The sequence below is a fragment of the Tachypleus tridentatus genome, chromosome 8 (assembly GCF_004210375.1).
Source record: "Tachypleus tridentatus isolate NWPU-2018 chromosome 8, ASM421037v1, whole genome shotgun sequence".
Taxonomy (NCBI): Eukaryota; Metazoa; Arthropoda; class Merostomata; order Xiphosura; family Limulidae; genus Tachypleus; species Tachypleus tridentatus.
Window position 1 is genome coordinate 10,814,776 of NC_134832.1, and position 14,301 is coordinate 10,829,076.

At 35.4% G+C, this 14,301-nt stretch overlaps 1 protein-coding gene across 7 annotated transcripts in view; it reads right to left on the reverse strand.

The window, feature by feature from the left end:
* The window catches only part of Lrrk (Leucine-rich repeat kinase), a 297,360-nt gene that overhangs the window by 270,048 nt on the left and 13,011 nt on the right, over positions 1-14,301 (reverse strand). For all 7 annotated transcript variants that reach the window (XR_013032330.1, XR_013032331.1, XM_076517601.1 and 4 more), the window contains exon 3: positions 399-521. Coding sequence is in view for 4 of the 7 variants with exons in the window: in XM_076517601.1 (XP_076373716.1) it covers positions 399-515 (117 nt within the window). In the remaining 3 variants the exon portion in view is untranslated. The remainder of the gene's footprint in view (positions 1-398; positions 522-14,301) is intronic.

The window sequence follows — 14,301 nt, forward strand, 5'->3', positions numbered from 1 at the left end:
CATAATGAGCATGATCTATATATAACAAATGAAACAGTTCAAAGGTTATTGACCTTGAAAAACAAACACCTGAAGTATTGTTATATTAAAGCAGAATTAATTAAACTTAATTATTTACAAAGGTTTCAAACATTTTAAAAGAAATAAAAAATCATCTCAAATAAGTTATAAGCACCTTGACACCAACCATAAAAATGTGGTTTCTTCTATACTTGTATTTGTTTTGCACTGTTAGAAATTGAATTATTTTTCTTAATTATTTTTGAAAACAATTATTTTGTATTTTATTGTGCTATATCACTCACTGCACCATGGAGTGACACCTAAAGCTTCAAGAACAACTTTGTATATCTTATTGTACAAGTAAAATCAGTCCTTTCATAATTTAATATACATACCTGATCTCCATGAAGAAGGTCTTCTAATAAATCTGAATTACCCCAGAGAGCAGCTTGGTGAAGAAGCTGACCTGGAAACTCTTCAGTTTCTTCCTCACTAGTCACAACATGAGACATGGTATGCTAATTAAATAAAAAGTGCATAACACAGTACCCAGTTTGTTCTAAGAAACTCAGTACACTTACATTATTTTTTTTAATTTTAAAATTAAACTTAATTTCAAACAGGTACTTACCTCTGAAATACATAAAGCTGTTCCTTCTTGAGTTCAAATTCATGTTGTCAACCAAACAAAGCTCAAAATTTTTGAATGCCCTTTACACAATTGCAGAGCACTTTGTCACATACACATAATTCTTTGAACTCCCAAATTCCACATGACCCATTGTGCAAGAGTCAGGAGATCTTAAATAAGTTTTGCTTTCAAATCATAATTTAGATATTACTGAAAATTGCAGTCATGAGTTAAAATAGATTACAAGGAAACAGGAAGTAAAGTATTTCAGAAGCAAGTATTTGTTGGAAATTCATTTCAATTATAAAAGTGTAGAATTCAAATCAGATCAATTTATATCCAAAATACTGAAAAGCAGAATACCCACACTGGTTCTCACCTAAAAGGTACAATCAACATCAAAAGAACTAATATATATATATTAGAATATTATATTCAGGAAAAACAATTAACAACTAAATTATAAAAAATATAACAACAAGCAGAATCCAGGTAAAATCACCAACCAGAAAAAAAATTTGCAGAACAGGGTTTGAGGGAGAATGAGTGAGGCAAACTTATCTTATAAATAAATAAAAAACTTGCCTAAAGAGCACCCAGAGAGAAGGCATTCTTGTCAACAAATAGGTCTTTGCACATAATGCTCTTCTAAAAATATTTATTAAGGAGCTGTAAAGTTCATACAGGTCCCACAATGAAAGGAGTATAAAAATGAAAAATTATACAAGAAAAATCGAAGAAAAGTCTAAAATTTTCTGTTGTCAGTGACCAAAAAGTAAACACCTAAGGGTAACAATAAGAACAACATTAATATCTCTTTGTTATGGAAATGGTTCAAAATTGTAAGAACCAAATTCACCAAGAAACTGGAAAAGTCAAACATGTATGATGACCAGAGAATCAAATAGAAGAACCTAAAAAGGAGCAGAGGCGTAGAATTTTTTACACCCAATGGTGAAGATGGATGATTTTTGTAACCACTTACATGGACTGTTCAATTTGCAAATTGGTAATCTCTGATTACATGAATCTGAAAGCTGCAAACATGCAGTCAGAGTAATCTTGTTGCCACGATACTTCAAGGTTCCCACATAGGTTTGTATAATGGAGATGTTGTGAACAGTTTTCAAAATGTTAATAGAATAAAGACAAATGTGTGACATATTAACTGCCACATGAATTTATTCTTGCACACTACACACTATAAAAGATGACCATTATCCTTAACAAGGTTACTAATAACTTTCATTGCACGAATTATGTTTTCAAATATTAATAAATTTAGTAATTACCCTTGATAAGTTTATATCTACTGAAAAACTGTTCATGCTGTTTGATAAAAATTTTGATTAAAATGTCTTTGTGAACTCTTGAAAATTACACATCAATACAATGTTGCATGTAAGTAAGATTCATTTAGTCCTCTAATCTACATGTTCCCAAATGTAGACCTCCTTTGTGATGATCTGTTTATGAATTATTTCATAAGCTCTTCTATATTTATCTTGTCTACCTCATCTTTGTGAGTGTGACAAACTGCCACATGGTTGAGGCAGCAATGATACATAGTTGACCTTAATCGCGTCTTCAACAGTCTTAATGCAGAAATGCGTTCACATTCGCAGCTGAATACTGGACATACAAGCAAAATTTTCATGAGAAGAAACTTCACTAAACCTCTGCTAGCTTGTTTCATGCATTTTACATGCTGCTTTTGTTGTTCCTTTGAGCATGGGCAACTGAAACTCGAGCCATTGTGCAGAGATTTCTGGATAGAAGTTTATAACAGAGTTGTCAATCTTACCAGATGTGATCATGTTCTCAAGTGCCAGATATTGCTTCAAGTTATTGTTGTCTGCATTGAATCCAGTGGTCAGATGTTCTATGAGTGTGTCCACAAATTCATAATATTGGCTTCTGTAGTAATCTCTAGCTGTTGCAGAATGGTGTGCTGAGCCATCACCTGTGATCCTTCTGGGGGGATCTGCGAATGCATGGTAGTTCAAAAGGCACCAGATCTAGGGAAGTTACCTTTTTCTCAGCTTCACATATCATGATGTAATTTTCCTCTGTTCGCAATACCCGCAATTGCTCAACTGTCATTGCAGATACTTCAATCATGCCAGATATTCTCGCTGATTTTGCTTGGAAAGCACGGTTTAGTTTCTCTACTGCAGCTAATGGATGCTGAGCCATCAACAATCCCTAAAACTGTCATTCCTTTGTTAAATCTGTCCGGCAGACCTCGTGCTTTTATTGCTACATCTGATTTTTCATTTGCAATTTCAGAAACAGAATAAACAATGTCACTGTAGTGATCATTGGCACATGTAATTACAGATAGGCAGTACAACCAGCAAGTTGAACACAGTGGGCAGATGTATTTAACTGGACCATTGTGGCTGTCTAATGATACAATATTTCCAAAGATTGTCTTGTATTTGCCTGACCTCTGAAGCAAGACACCAAGTTCATGTACCCACTGGATAGAATCTCGAACACATTCACAACCTTCAACTGCATGTTGCATTATTAAATTAGCCTTGTGTGCTCCGCAGTGAAAAAACAAAGCTGACAGTTGCTTTGCTTTTATTTTTGCCTGGTATCCACTGTACGCACCACTCATGTTAGCGGCTCCATCATACGTTTGTGCTCTTAATCCTGACAGTGGTAAATTGAGTCTAGTCAGTAAATCAAGTATAGTCGAGGATATTGTTTCACCAGTTGTACTGAAAACACTGTACAAATCAAGAATGTCTCATGGACGTCAAGGTTCTCATCTACGTATCGTAGACATATTGCTTCCTGTTTGGCACTGCAACATCTTGAGTGCCATCAACTATTAATGCAAAGATTTTATTTTGCTGAACTTCATGTGCTATGTTCCTCAGTATTTGATGGCTGAACATCTCCATTATTTCATTCTGAGCCTGGGGTGATATGAATGTGGTTTTCTTTGACAAGTAGGCTGTCAACTCAGGATCTTCCTCATCCAGGAGCTTCATTAACTGTAGTAAGTTCCTCTCCATATCAGTATGTCCACGTAATGCTAAACCTTGATGCAGTAGGAAACGTAAACTTCTGAATATTTTGGATAAACTTCTTTTGAATTCTTCCTGCTGCTTCTTTTTTCCATCATGTAGCTGAACAGTCACTGGAGTTACATCAAGTGAACCTTCTGGAAATATAGCAAATCTGTGTTGAGAATAGGATTGGTGTTTGTCGAACTTTTGTTTTGCCTTTTTCCAGTTGCAAAATCTGGTGGATATGAAGATATACTCCACTGCCCTCTCCAATTTCCCTGTAAAAAGACCTCTATTTTCCACCTTTGCACAATGAAACATATGACTTTGAGTCTCATTGTTGAAGTGCAGCCATGGGAATTCATCAAACCACCTGCCTTGAAAGTTGATATTTTGAGATTTTGCTTTCTGTCATGGCATTAGTTGTGCATCTGGATGATATGGCTTTCCACACTGTATCTGTGGAGCGTCAGATTTTTCATTACTGCACAAACATTTTCAGACTCGTGCTCTGATGAACATGGTATTTCCTCTGTATGGCAAGTTTCTATTCCTTTGCTTGAGGTTGTTGGATTATCTGCACCTGCATTGTCACTTTTAGTACTAGTAATTGGTTTGCAGAACTGTCTAATATCAGAAAGTTTCAGACACTTGCTTGTCATAATAGGAATTTGTTTCCCAGATGACTCAACAGGCTAAAATACAGTCTTTATTGAAAAACTCTAATGTACAAGGAATGAAGATAGAAGAGAATGGAAGTAGGACTGAACTGTACGATGTATTTAAGTTGAACATGTGAACCTCACAGTGACTACCAAGGCAACTGACCACCTGGGCATTGCAAGGACAATAATGTGTGCTAGTTACAACACAAGTAATTGCAAGTTTCTTGAAAAATACTTAAACAATCACAAATATATTATATTCTTGTTAAAGCTCATCAAAAGGCAAACACATTGTGATATAATGTCTATAAGCACGTCTTAAATAAAAACACCAAAACAAAAACAAAAAATACAATTCGAGTAGAGGCTTCAGGCCGTTGAAATCACTCCTTTTGTGTTCTAATTATAAAAGTAAATACAACATTTTTATTTTCTATGATATGAGAATATATTGTTCTTTTACCATAAAGCACCAGCACTTCATTAGAGGGCCACAAACACGGGCCTAATGAGCCCTGTTGCTGAAGCCAATATTTTGAATTTGTGGACACAGTCATAGAATGTCTGACCACTAGATTCAATGCAGACAACACTGACTTGAAGCAATATCTGGCACTTGAGAACATGATCACATCTGGTAAGACTGACAACTCGGTTATTTACTTCTATCCAGAAATCTCTGCACAACGGCTCGAGTTTCAGTTGCCCATGTTCAAAGGAACAACAAAAGAAGTATCTCTGAATGGTGTGAAGGATGCTTACTGTAAGATGCATGAAACAAGCCAGCAGATGTTTGGTGAAATGTTTCTTCTCATGAATATTTTGCTTGTTTGTCCAGTATCCAGCTGCGAATGTGAATGCAGCTTTTCTGCATTAAAACTGTTGAAGACGTGGTTAAGGTCAACTATGTCTCAGTGCCGCCTCAACCATGTGGCAGTTTGTCACACTCACAAAGATGAAATCGACAAGATAAATATAGAAGAGCTTATTAAATAATTCATAAACAGATCATCACAAAGGAGGTCTACATTTGGGAACATGTAGATTAGAGGACTAAATGAATCTTATGTCAACAAAAAGTATGAATAATTATGTGGTACATTGTATTGATGTGTAATTTTCAAGAGTTTGCAAAGACATTTTAATTATTTTTATCAAACAACGTGAACAGTTTTTCAGTAGATATAAACTTATCAAGGGTAATTACTAATTTTATTGATATTTAAAAACGTAATTCATGCAATGAAAGTTATTAGTAACCTTGTCAAGTATAATGGGTATCTTTTATATTGTGCAGTGTGCAGGAATAAATTCATGTAGCAGTTAATTTGTGACACATTTGTCTTTATTCTATTAACATTATGTAAACTGTTCATAACACCTCCATTATACAAACCTATGTGGAAACCTTGAAGTATCGTGGCAACAAGATTACTCTGACTGCATGTTTACAGCTTTCAGGTTCACGTAACCAGAGATTACCAATTTGCAAATTGAACAGTCCACATAAGTGGTTGCAAAAATCATCTCCCCCATTGGGTGTAAAAAATCTATGCCCCTGGTGATTAGTTTAGAATGGTCACATTTATAAAGCCAATATATTGCAAGATATAATAACCTATAAGCAAATTTGTGTAACACCCTATTTCAAGTTTATATAATTGTAATAAGCACTTTGTAGCCATACAAGTTATGAAAGTGAATTCAACAGGGCCTCATATTGGGTTTTAGTACAATTCTAATTGATTGCAAAATACCTGGACAGTCACCACTTGTCACAGAATAGGATGCCAATCTAAACATGAAATGGGCTCCTGAAAAATAACATATACAACAAAAGAACAAAGACAGGTGAGAAACAGTACCCACTGAAGAAACAGCTACCCAAAGCAGATAATGGAAGATGAACAGTGCTCAATAGACAAAGAATCTACAATGCACAACAGGATTGAGATGCAGATAAAAGATAAAGTACTTGATCAGAGTGAACATACACCAGGAATTGATCATGGGAAGGAGGAAATGTGGAATAAAAGACCAAACATATTACATGACAAACCCAATAAATAAGGAAGAGAAAAAAAGTCACAAACAGAAGAGTGCTGAAAAGAAATTAAATTGTGAGAAATGGAATTAACAGAAAGAAACCTTGAAAGCAATGAAGTAACCCACATGTACTGCATATAGATGACAAATCATAGACCACTTGACAAAATACAGATGGAACTGAAACAAATCGAAAGGACAAGGCACAAAACATACCATAATCACATGGTGAAAAATCCCTAAGATAGCATTCTGAGATGTAACAAATAAAAACATGTACCATTGGCATTCTTAGTCCAACAGAAACTGCTTAAACAATTGTTATCAAACACTACATATTAAAATGGGAAAGAATTATGGAGTAATTGCAAGCAGGGTCAAACAATCCAGAGCTCCAATCAATACTGAGTATACATGACAAATGAAAAAATCTCTTAGGTAGGACAAGTAAAGGACAGGAAGGTGCTTAACATAGAACATGAATAAAGATATCAATGGCTCAGAATGCCTAAGAAAAGAGGTGCATGGTAGACATTTCCTGTTGGAGGATCAACAGAATCCCAAAATAAAAACAACAATTCTATGAAACAATGTCTTGAAGAAGAAAATGTTAGTGTAAAACATGTCTACAAAAAGGCTGAGATATGCCTAGTAGATTCTACAGTAGAGGCCCAAGAAAGCAAGTCATAGCAACTTTGAGGAAAACTTGACAAAATCTAGGTCATTCTTAACAGGTTTGGTAGTTTTAAGAGGAAGGTGAGCAATATTAGGAAAAGACAGGGTGGAGCCTGATCCTCATAAGTCCTCACAAACTAAGTTAATTGAATAAGTATAAATTATAAAGAATTATGAAAATGAAATAGTCAATATGATGTAAACTTAAGCAAGTATGTACTTTATGTGTTGAAGAAAACAAAATATTTAATCTCATTATTATTTACACTTAAGAACTTCAGGAAAATAAACCATACAACATTTGTTAATCCTAATGAAACGAAGTTAACATGAATTATAAAAAAGAAATAAAAATAGCATAGACCTTATACTGTAAAATTAAGTATGTATTGACAATTACATATGTATCACTTGTGATGTTTTGAAGGAAAACAATACACCTACAATATACCAGTAAAATGAATTACAGGTAATCCAAAAATCAGAAGATCAATGTTAAGCCTAATCTAATATTAGAGAACAATACAAGAAACTAAGCTCTAATTTCAAACTTGAACTTGACAATGAGTATTGACCAATCTAACTAAACTTATGTTATGGAACCCAAATAACTACAAATAATATTAACAGTAAAAATATTCAAAAACCATAATAATATAATGTCTTAACTTTCCAAAACTGGCTGACTTTTCCAAAATTGCACACCCCCAAACTTGAGTCAAGGCCCGATGAAGGCTAGCTCATAGAATGATCAATCTCCCAACAAATTAAAGCCAACAATTTTGCAATGGAACACTGCTACCTGAAACCTGTGTATATGTGCCAATGAAGTCTAACTTCAAAGCAGTAACTTACAATTCATAATTCAAGAGGAATAATCAAACACAACTGTGTTAGCAGAAAGAAATAAAAAGTAGAAAAATTTTGTAAAGTGTTAAGTTTCATAACTTAACATAAAAGCATATAAAATAATTCCAAAAATATCATTATTGTATAATAAATAGTAAACCTTTTGAGAGAAATTGATATAAAGATTCAAAAAAACAAACGAATAAAGCCCAAACTACAAGCAAGAACACGAGCATTGTCAAATGAAAAGTGACTGGTAAAATACGAGTCATGTGAGTGTATGACACTACTTTTGAAGATTTACCACATGAAAATTTACAAATGAGGTTCGGTTAAACAATGCAAATTAAGGGGTGCATGTGAGTGAAAAGCTTGTGACATGTGAAAAGAAAAATGGAAAAAGTGCACTGGAGAATCCACAAAACAGCAACACCAAATACAGCACAATACTGTATTTTGAAGAACAACCACATTTATGGAGTCAATCATCTGGCACCTGGCAGTATATGGAATTATATATGAGGTCTACAATAGAAAGGCCTACAAGCAGGACTATGAGTAGTCCTGTGGAACAACCCATCTCAGAAGTGGACATAATATGATCTGGATATATGTTATGACATTGTATTTTGAAAGCAAAGATAACTTACGGACAAAGTTGATCAACCAAAACCTGGCAATATCTAAACTCGTATATCAGGTCCACTGTAGGAAGAGCCTCAATTTTATGGTAATCTCATAAGGTATACAATCAGAGGTTGTATAGTGCATGTTTAAGATTAAGAATATCTGGTCAGGTACCACTTGCCACAGAGTGGGATAAACATGCAAGGAACGCCCCCGCAAAGAAAGTGAATGGAGCACTTAGCACTCACAGAGAAACAAAATAACACAAAATTGTAACTGTAGGAAGATAAAATCCTTTGTAACAAGAAATGGCCAGTTGGTGAAGATAATGAGCACTAAAGATAAAGGGAGTAATTTACTTACTACCAGCAAAGAAGTCCTCCAAAAGATGGCAGAAATGAGCAGCCAGAAACAAAATGAAATGGCAAATACAAATGGAAATGCTTTAAAAACAAAGACAAAATCAACCTGGAGAAATAAACCATAAGCCAGACAAATCTATTGGCAAATCCTACCATAATAGTAATTGGATAATGGTCACTGGGCAGAAATACATGATCTACAAGATACATTGCATCCAGACTGTTACAATTCAACACAAGAGCACAAGTATATGAAGGCAGTAGCTTACATCAGTAGTTGATGATGTACAAGACTAGAGATGAGCAGTCTACAAACATTACCACCAACAAAACCAATAGGGCTGGAAGGAAGTGAACCAGAGCCCCCAAGGATGGAAAAATGAGAGGACTCAGAGAGAGACCACCAACCCCAAACTTCCTTAGAACCTAGAAAATCATCCCAACTGTAACAGGGAACACATAGAAAAAAGGAAGCATTATGGATTCAGAGGAGGAACACTCATAAAGGTGTTGACCCAATCCGGCCAACTAAGTGAAGATGATCATAAAGAAATTAGGAAAGGAGCTTCCAAGCCATCCCAGACAAGGCTCCACTGTATCGATAAACCCATAGAAGATAACACAAGAAGACGTGATCAATAGGAATGAGGGAATCCTCACAAATCCATATCCTCATATGATACAGAGCTTCCTGCAACTGGAAGAAAGTAAAAAGAAGAGGCTGCAAACTAGCACTGCCCTAGTCCTAAAGGAAGACAGAAAACTAAGCCCAACAGAGTGGGAAATAAAACAACACTCCAAGGTGAGTGAGGTATTGTGTGGGAGAGAAGAAAAAAATGTTTCCACCATCATGAACCAACTAAAGCCCCTATTCCTAAAAGAAATGAGTAAGAATGAGAGGATTGGCTTGTCTGGAAGCCAAATGTCCTTGTCTGTCATGGGGGAAATATCAGTCCTTGGAAAAGAACAAAACACACAAAAACTCAAACCATCCAAATTGTAAAGGCCAAGGAGAGGTCCAACAGATGAGACAAGACTGAAAATATACAACCCCCATGAACCCAAAAAAGATAGCGTGTAGAGGAAAAGTTACTGAGGAGAAATGCATCCGACACAACACCCACATCCTCCACAAACCTTGAGGAAAAACCCAACAAAAAGTCTAATTATAACTACATGGTGAAATGCAGAAGGTATAAAAAATGGTTCAGAACTGACCAACTGATGACAGACCTCCAGTCTCTCAACTTCATAGGGAAAACAAAAATATAGGAATAAGAACCCCAAATATAGGAACATCTCTGTACAAAAGCATCCTTGCAAAGGAAATCCCAAACCATCTCCTAAAAACTCTGGCAGGAAATGGAAACCCGAGGAGGAAAGAAATTCAAAAAAAAAAAAAAAAAAGGAACAAATGTGATAACCTTAAAATTAATGGATCTGTGAGAAATTGTCTCCAAATTTGGGCAAAGCAGTTGAAAACATTGTTGTATCATGTCTGATGGAGTAAGAATGTGTGTATATTGTAAATTAAAGCCATAAAAATCAAATTACCACTTCCATCATGTGAAATTGAATCCTAAACCCTACTGTTAGAAGTCTATGTTCGTGACATTAGCTCACCAATAAGACACGAGTCCAACTCACACTGAGCACAAACCTTCCCCTGAAAGTTACAAGGACTACCAGATGCCCTGTAAACAGGGAAATAAATACCAAATGAAATAGACAAGATTGATCAACTGCAGAAAACAATTTGTTAGAGTAGGTGGAGAAAAGCCTGAAGAGTGTAGTTCATTGCAATGCATAAATAAACTTTTACAAGACCCTTTAAAAATTCATTATACAGTGTGTTCAGAAAGTCACTGTGCAGTTTTGAAAGCAGCAATAACAGCATTCATTCAGTCTATTTCAAGCCAGCAACTGATAGCAGTGTTTAGAAACAAAATAAGAAGGATCCAAGACTGTATTGATGCCAACAGGGGTCGCTTTCAACATTGTTTACAATTGTCATTCATATTTACCTCCTGTATTCTATATTGAAACATGTCTGTTAATAAATATACAAGTGCACAGTGACTTTTCAAACACCCTGTATGTAAAACAACCAGCAAAGAGCCTTAACAAGAGATAAAAAGCATTCTTTTGAACAAGAATAAGGATCAGTTTATGTAGGTAACAAAATGTGAAAAAGTGTACTTTGATCATTCCTGCAAAAGAAAGTACAAAATGTTTTCCAAAGAAAAGAAGGTATAAGATGCATCAATGGCATATATCAAAATATAGTCAACAGAATTTCATTAATAAAGGAAAATATGAAAGAGGGAAAGGTTTCCTAAGGGCTCAAAAGGTAAAAAAGCAGCTAATAAAGACTGGAAAGTGATCAAAAAAGGTACCTCTATTATACCAACTTATAAATGCTCTTCTTTGAGCCTCTTGCATCCCCAGTGTGATAAACATTTTTGTCATGGCCTTTATTCTCACATAATTAATCATGAGAATGAAACCAATACTATGGAAATTGCTGCAAAACAAAATGTATAAGAATTAGTACTTCTCCGTTGATGTAAGTTGCTACAGCAGTTTCCTGTATGAATTAACACAGAATGATAGTTAAGAAAGAGTAGAACCCTGAAATATGATATGCACATTGAATAGCACAAAGTTCTTACAAGTTGATGTGAACTGTTGCTTTTTAAGGAATTCAAGAAACAGAATGCTGATGACGATGATTCCAAACGTACGCTTGAGAGAGGCATTTCTGAGAATATAGTCAAAATGAATAGAAAGAAAAGAAGATCCCAATGTCATGGTAATGGGTCTGAAGTAAAATGCCACTGAGAAGCAAGATCCTACTGGAGATAATACATGTGAGCATGCCCATTAGAAGGAAAGACAGTATGAAGGCTGCTGTCCCCACAACACAAAGGACATCTTTGGCAGTAGGTCTGGTATACAAAAAGAGTACAAACACAATACTCCAGAGCTTGCAATACCAGAAGAAAATGCTGAAGTGTTTTTGAAACTATACTGATCCATAATTTTGTTTGGTACACCTGTAATTATGGATCAGTATAGTTCTAATAGGATAGGATAATGTATCCATGAGATGTAACCAGATAAAGATCAAATCAGTGTGAAAGAGTGAATGGAAGAAAGGGTCAGAATATGCCAGTTGTTCAAATAAAAGGCAATGTTGAGATAATGGAGTAAACCAGCAAATACTTTGGCTACTTGACACTAAATGTAAGGAGACAAGGCCATATTCAAGGGAAGGGTAGTGAAATGATAAACATAGAATAGTAAAAAACAAAGAAAATACACTAATGTGGATGAAAAGGATAGGGAAACAAGTATTCTGTACATTCACCTTTGTCATCCAATGGCTTTCACAAAGAAACTTCCATAACACGAAGTTTTCTCATTTGAAATGATGTATAAATAAATAAAAGATTTGAGTTGAAATAGGATTCTGAAGATTCCACATAGAATCCCTTCCCCACAAAAGTCCAGACAGAAGAAGAAGAAGACTGAAACAAAAGTCATGAGAATGGGGGCTACTGGAAAGACCCATCTGATCTAATCTCATGTTAGGCCCCTAAAATCGTCAAAAAGCACAAGTAAATTTAGCATGCATCAACTAAAAAGTGAACAATAAAGGTAAAAAAAGAGTTGGTTGGTTTGTTTAGTGTTTTATGACACAAAGCAACTAGATTGTGTGTCAAACATCCAGTAAAAAGTTAAAATTAAAGTAAAATTATTAAAATTCATAAAAGAAAATTAAAGTAAAACAAAACAAAGTTTACTTTTTGAATTAAAAACATAAATAGCATTAAATTCAATCTAGTCTACAATGGTAAGAGATATACTAGAGTAATACAAGTTTTAAAAGACTTGTAGCAAAATTTTAATTGTTATAACAATTGCAAGAATGACTAATGGGTAGTTCAAACATCAGTGTTAGACACCTGAAGTTGGCCTTTCCAGTTGTGGTATCGAGTTATTTGTTGTTATGGCCATTTTCTAATTTCAAATCAAACTAGATGTACTTTGATTCTTAAAAGGGAATCATATTAAAAAAAAGGTCTAATGTATAAATTAAAAAACTTACATAGAATTAAAAAGATTAATGGCTTTTTAAAACCTAAAAACATTTCTAAGGTGTACAGTGTCACTATCACCAATAACACTGTCTAACATTATGGATAAACAATGGGACAAAACATGTTTAAAATGGTGCCATTGTTGGGAGTCATAACAATGGCAAGAGAGTAAAATGGGGCTTATTGTGACCTAAGTGTTACACAGCCAACACACTAGTGCATCAGTTCCAGATAAAAGAAGACAATGAGTTAAAAAACTGATCAGTGCATCGTCTAGTTAGGACAAATTCCTCTCAGAGATCCTTACGGAAGCAAGACTGCCAAAGTCCAATAAAAGGTTTTATTTGGGAAAGCTTGTTTTTATGTTGTTCACTCTAAGTTGACTGCCAAATGGCAGGAAGCCAAGCCTTGAATACAAGACCATAGTCCATATATGTAACAGGCAAAGCAGTGATAGTGCCAGAGCAGACAGATTTAGCTGCAGTATCAGCAAGCCCATTCCCTTGAATACCAACGTGGCCTGGTATCCAGAAAAACTAGACAGAAATAGGTGTTACAGAGAAATGGGCCAGGAGGTTTTGAATATTCACAAGGACAGGTTGAGAACTTACAAGAAGTGATTCTAGGGCCAGTTGAGAAGTAAGCGAATCAGTATATATATATAGGGCAATTTCAGTACTTCTTAACTTCTATGCAATCTAGGGCAAGAAAAATGGCATACAGTTCAGCAGTAAACACCAAAACTGTAGAGGGGATTCTGCAATCAACCACCAAATCACAACAAACCACAGCATAGCCCACAGAGTCACCTGATTTTGAGCCAAACTGTATAAACATGAATGGAAGGATGGTTTGAAAGGTGTTTAGCAAATAACAGACAGTACTTCTAATCAGGAATTTCTGCTTTTCTCAGATGACTTAAAGAAACATCACATTTGGGGACTAATAAGCCATGGTGGGATGGGCTGACCAGTGGATACAACAATGTAATTCAAGGACAGACCCAATTCATCCAATTGCTCCTGGACGAGAAGGCCAAAAGGAGCAATGGCAGATCGTCTGTTCTGAAAAAGCATGGCCCACCAAGGAAGGAAAACACAACCCCAGGTAGGATGCTGTGGTAAGTATCAAAGTTTTGAAGCATACAGTAAAGAAAGTTGCAAACAGTGGAGGTGTAGAGGAGGTTCATGTGACTGTGTATAAGCATTGAACTGGGGAAGTGTGGAAAAAAGCCCCACTGTAGAGCCAAAGTCCCTGATGATGAACAAGGTCCAGCATCTTCAAGGCCAAGGTCCTGGCAGAGTCACAGACCAGTAA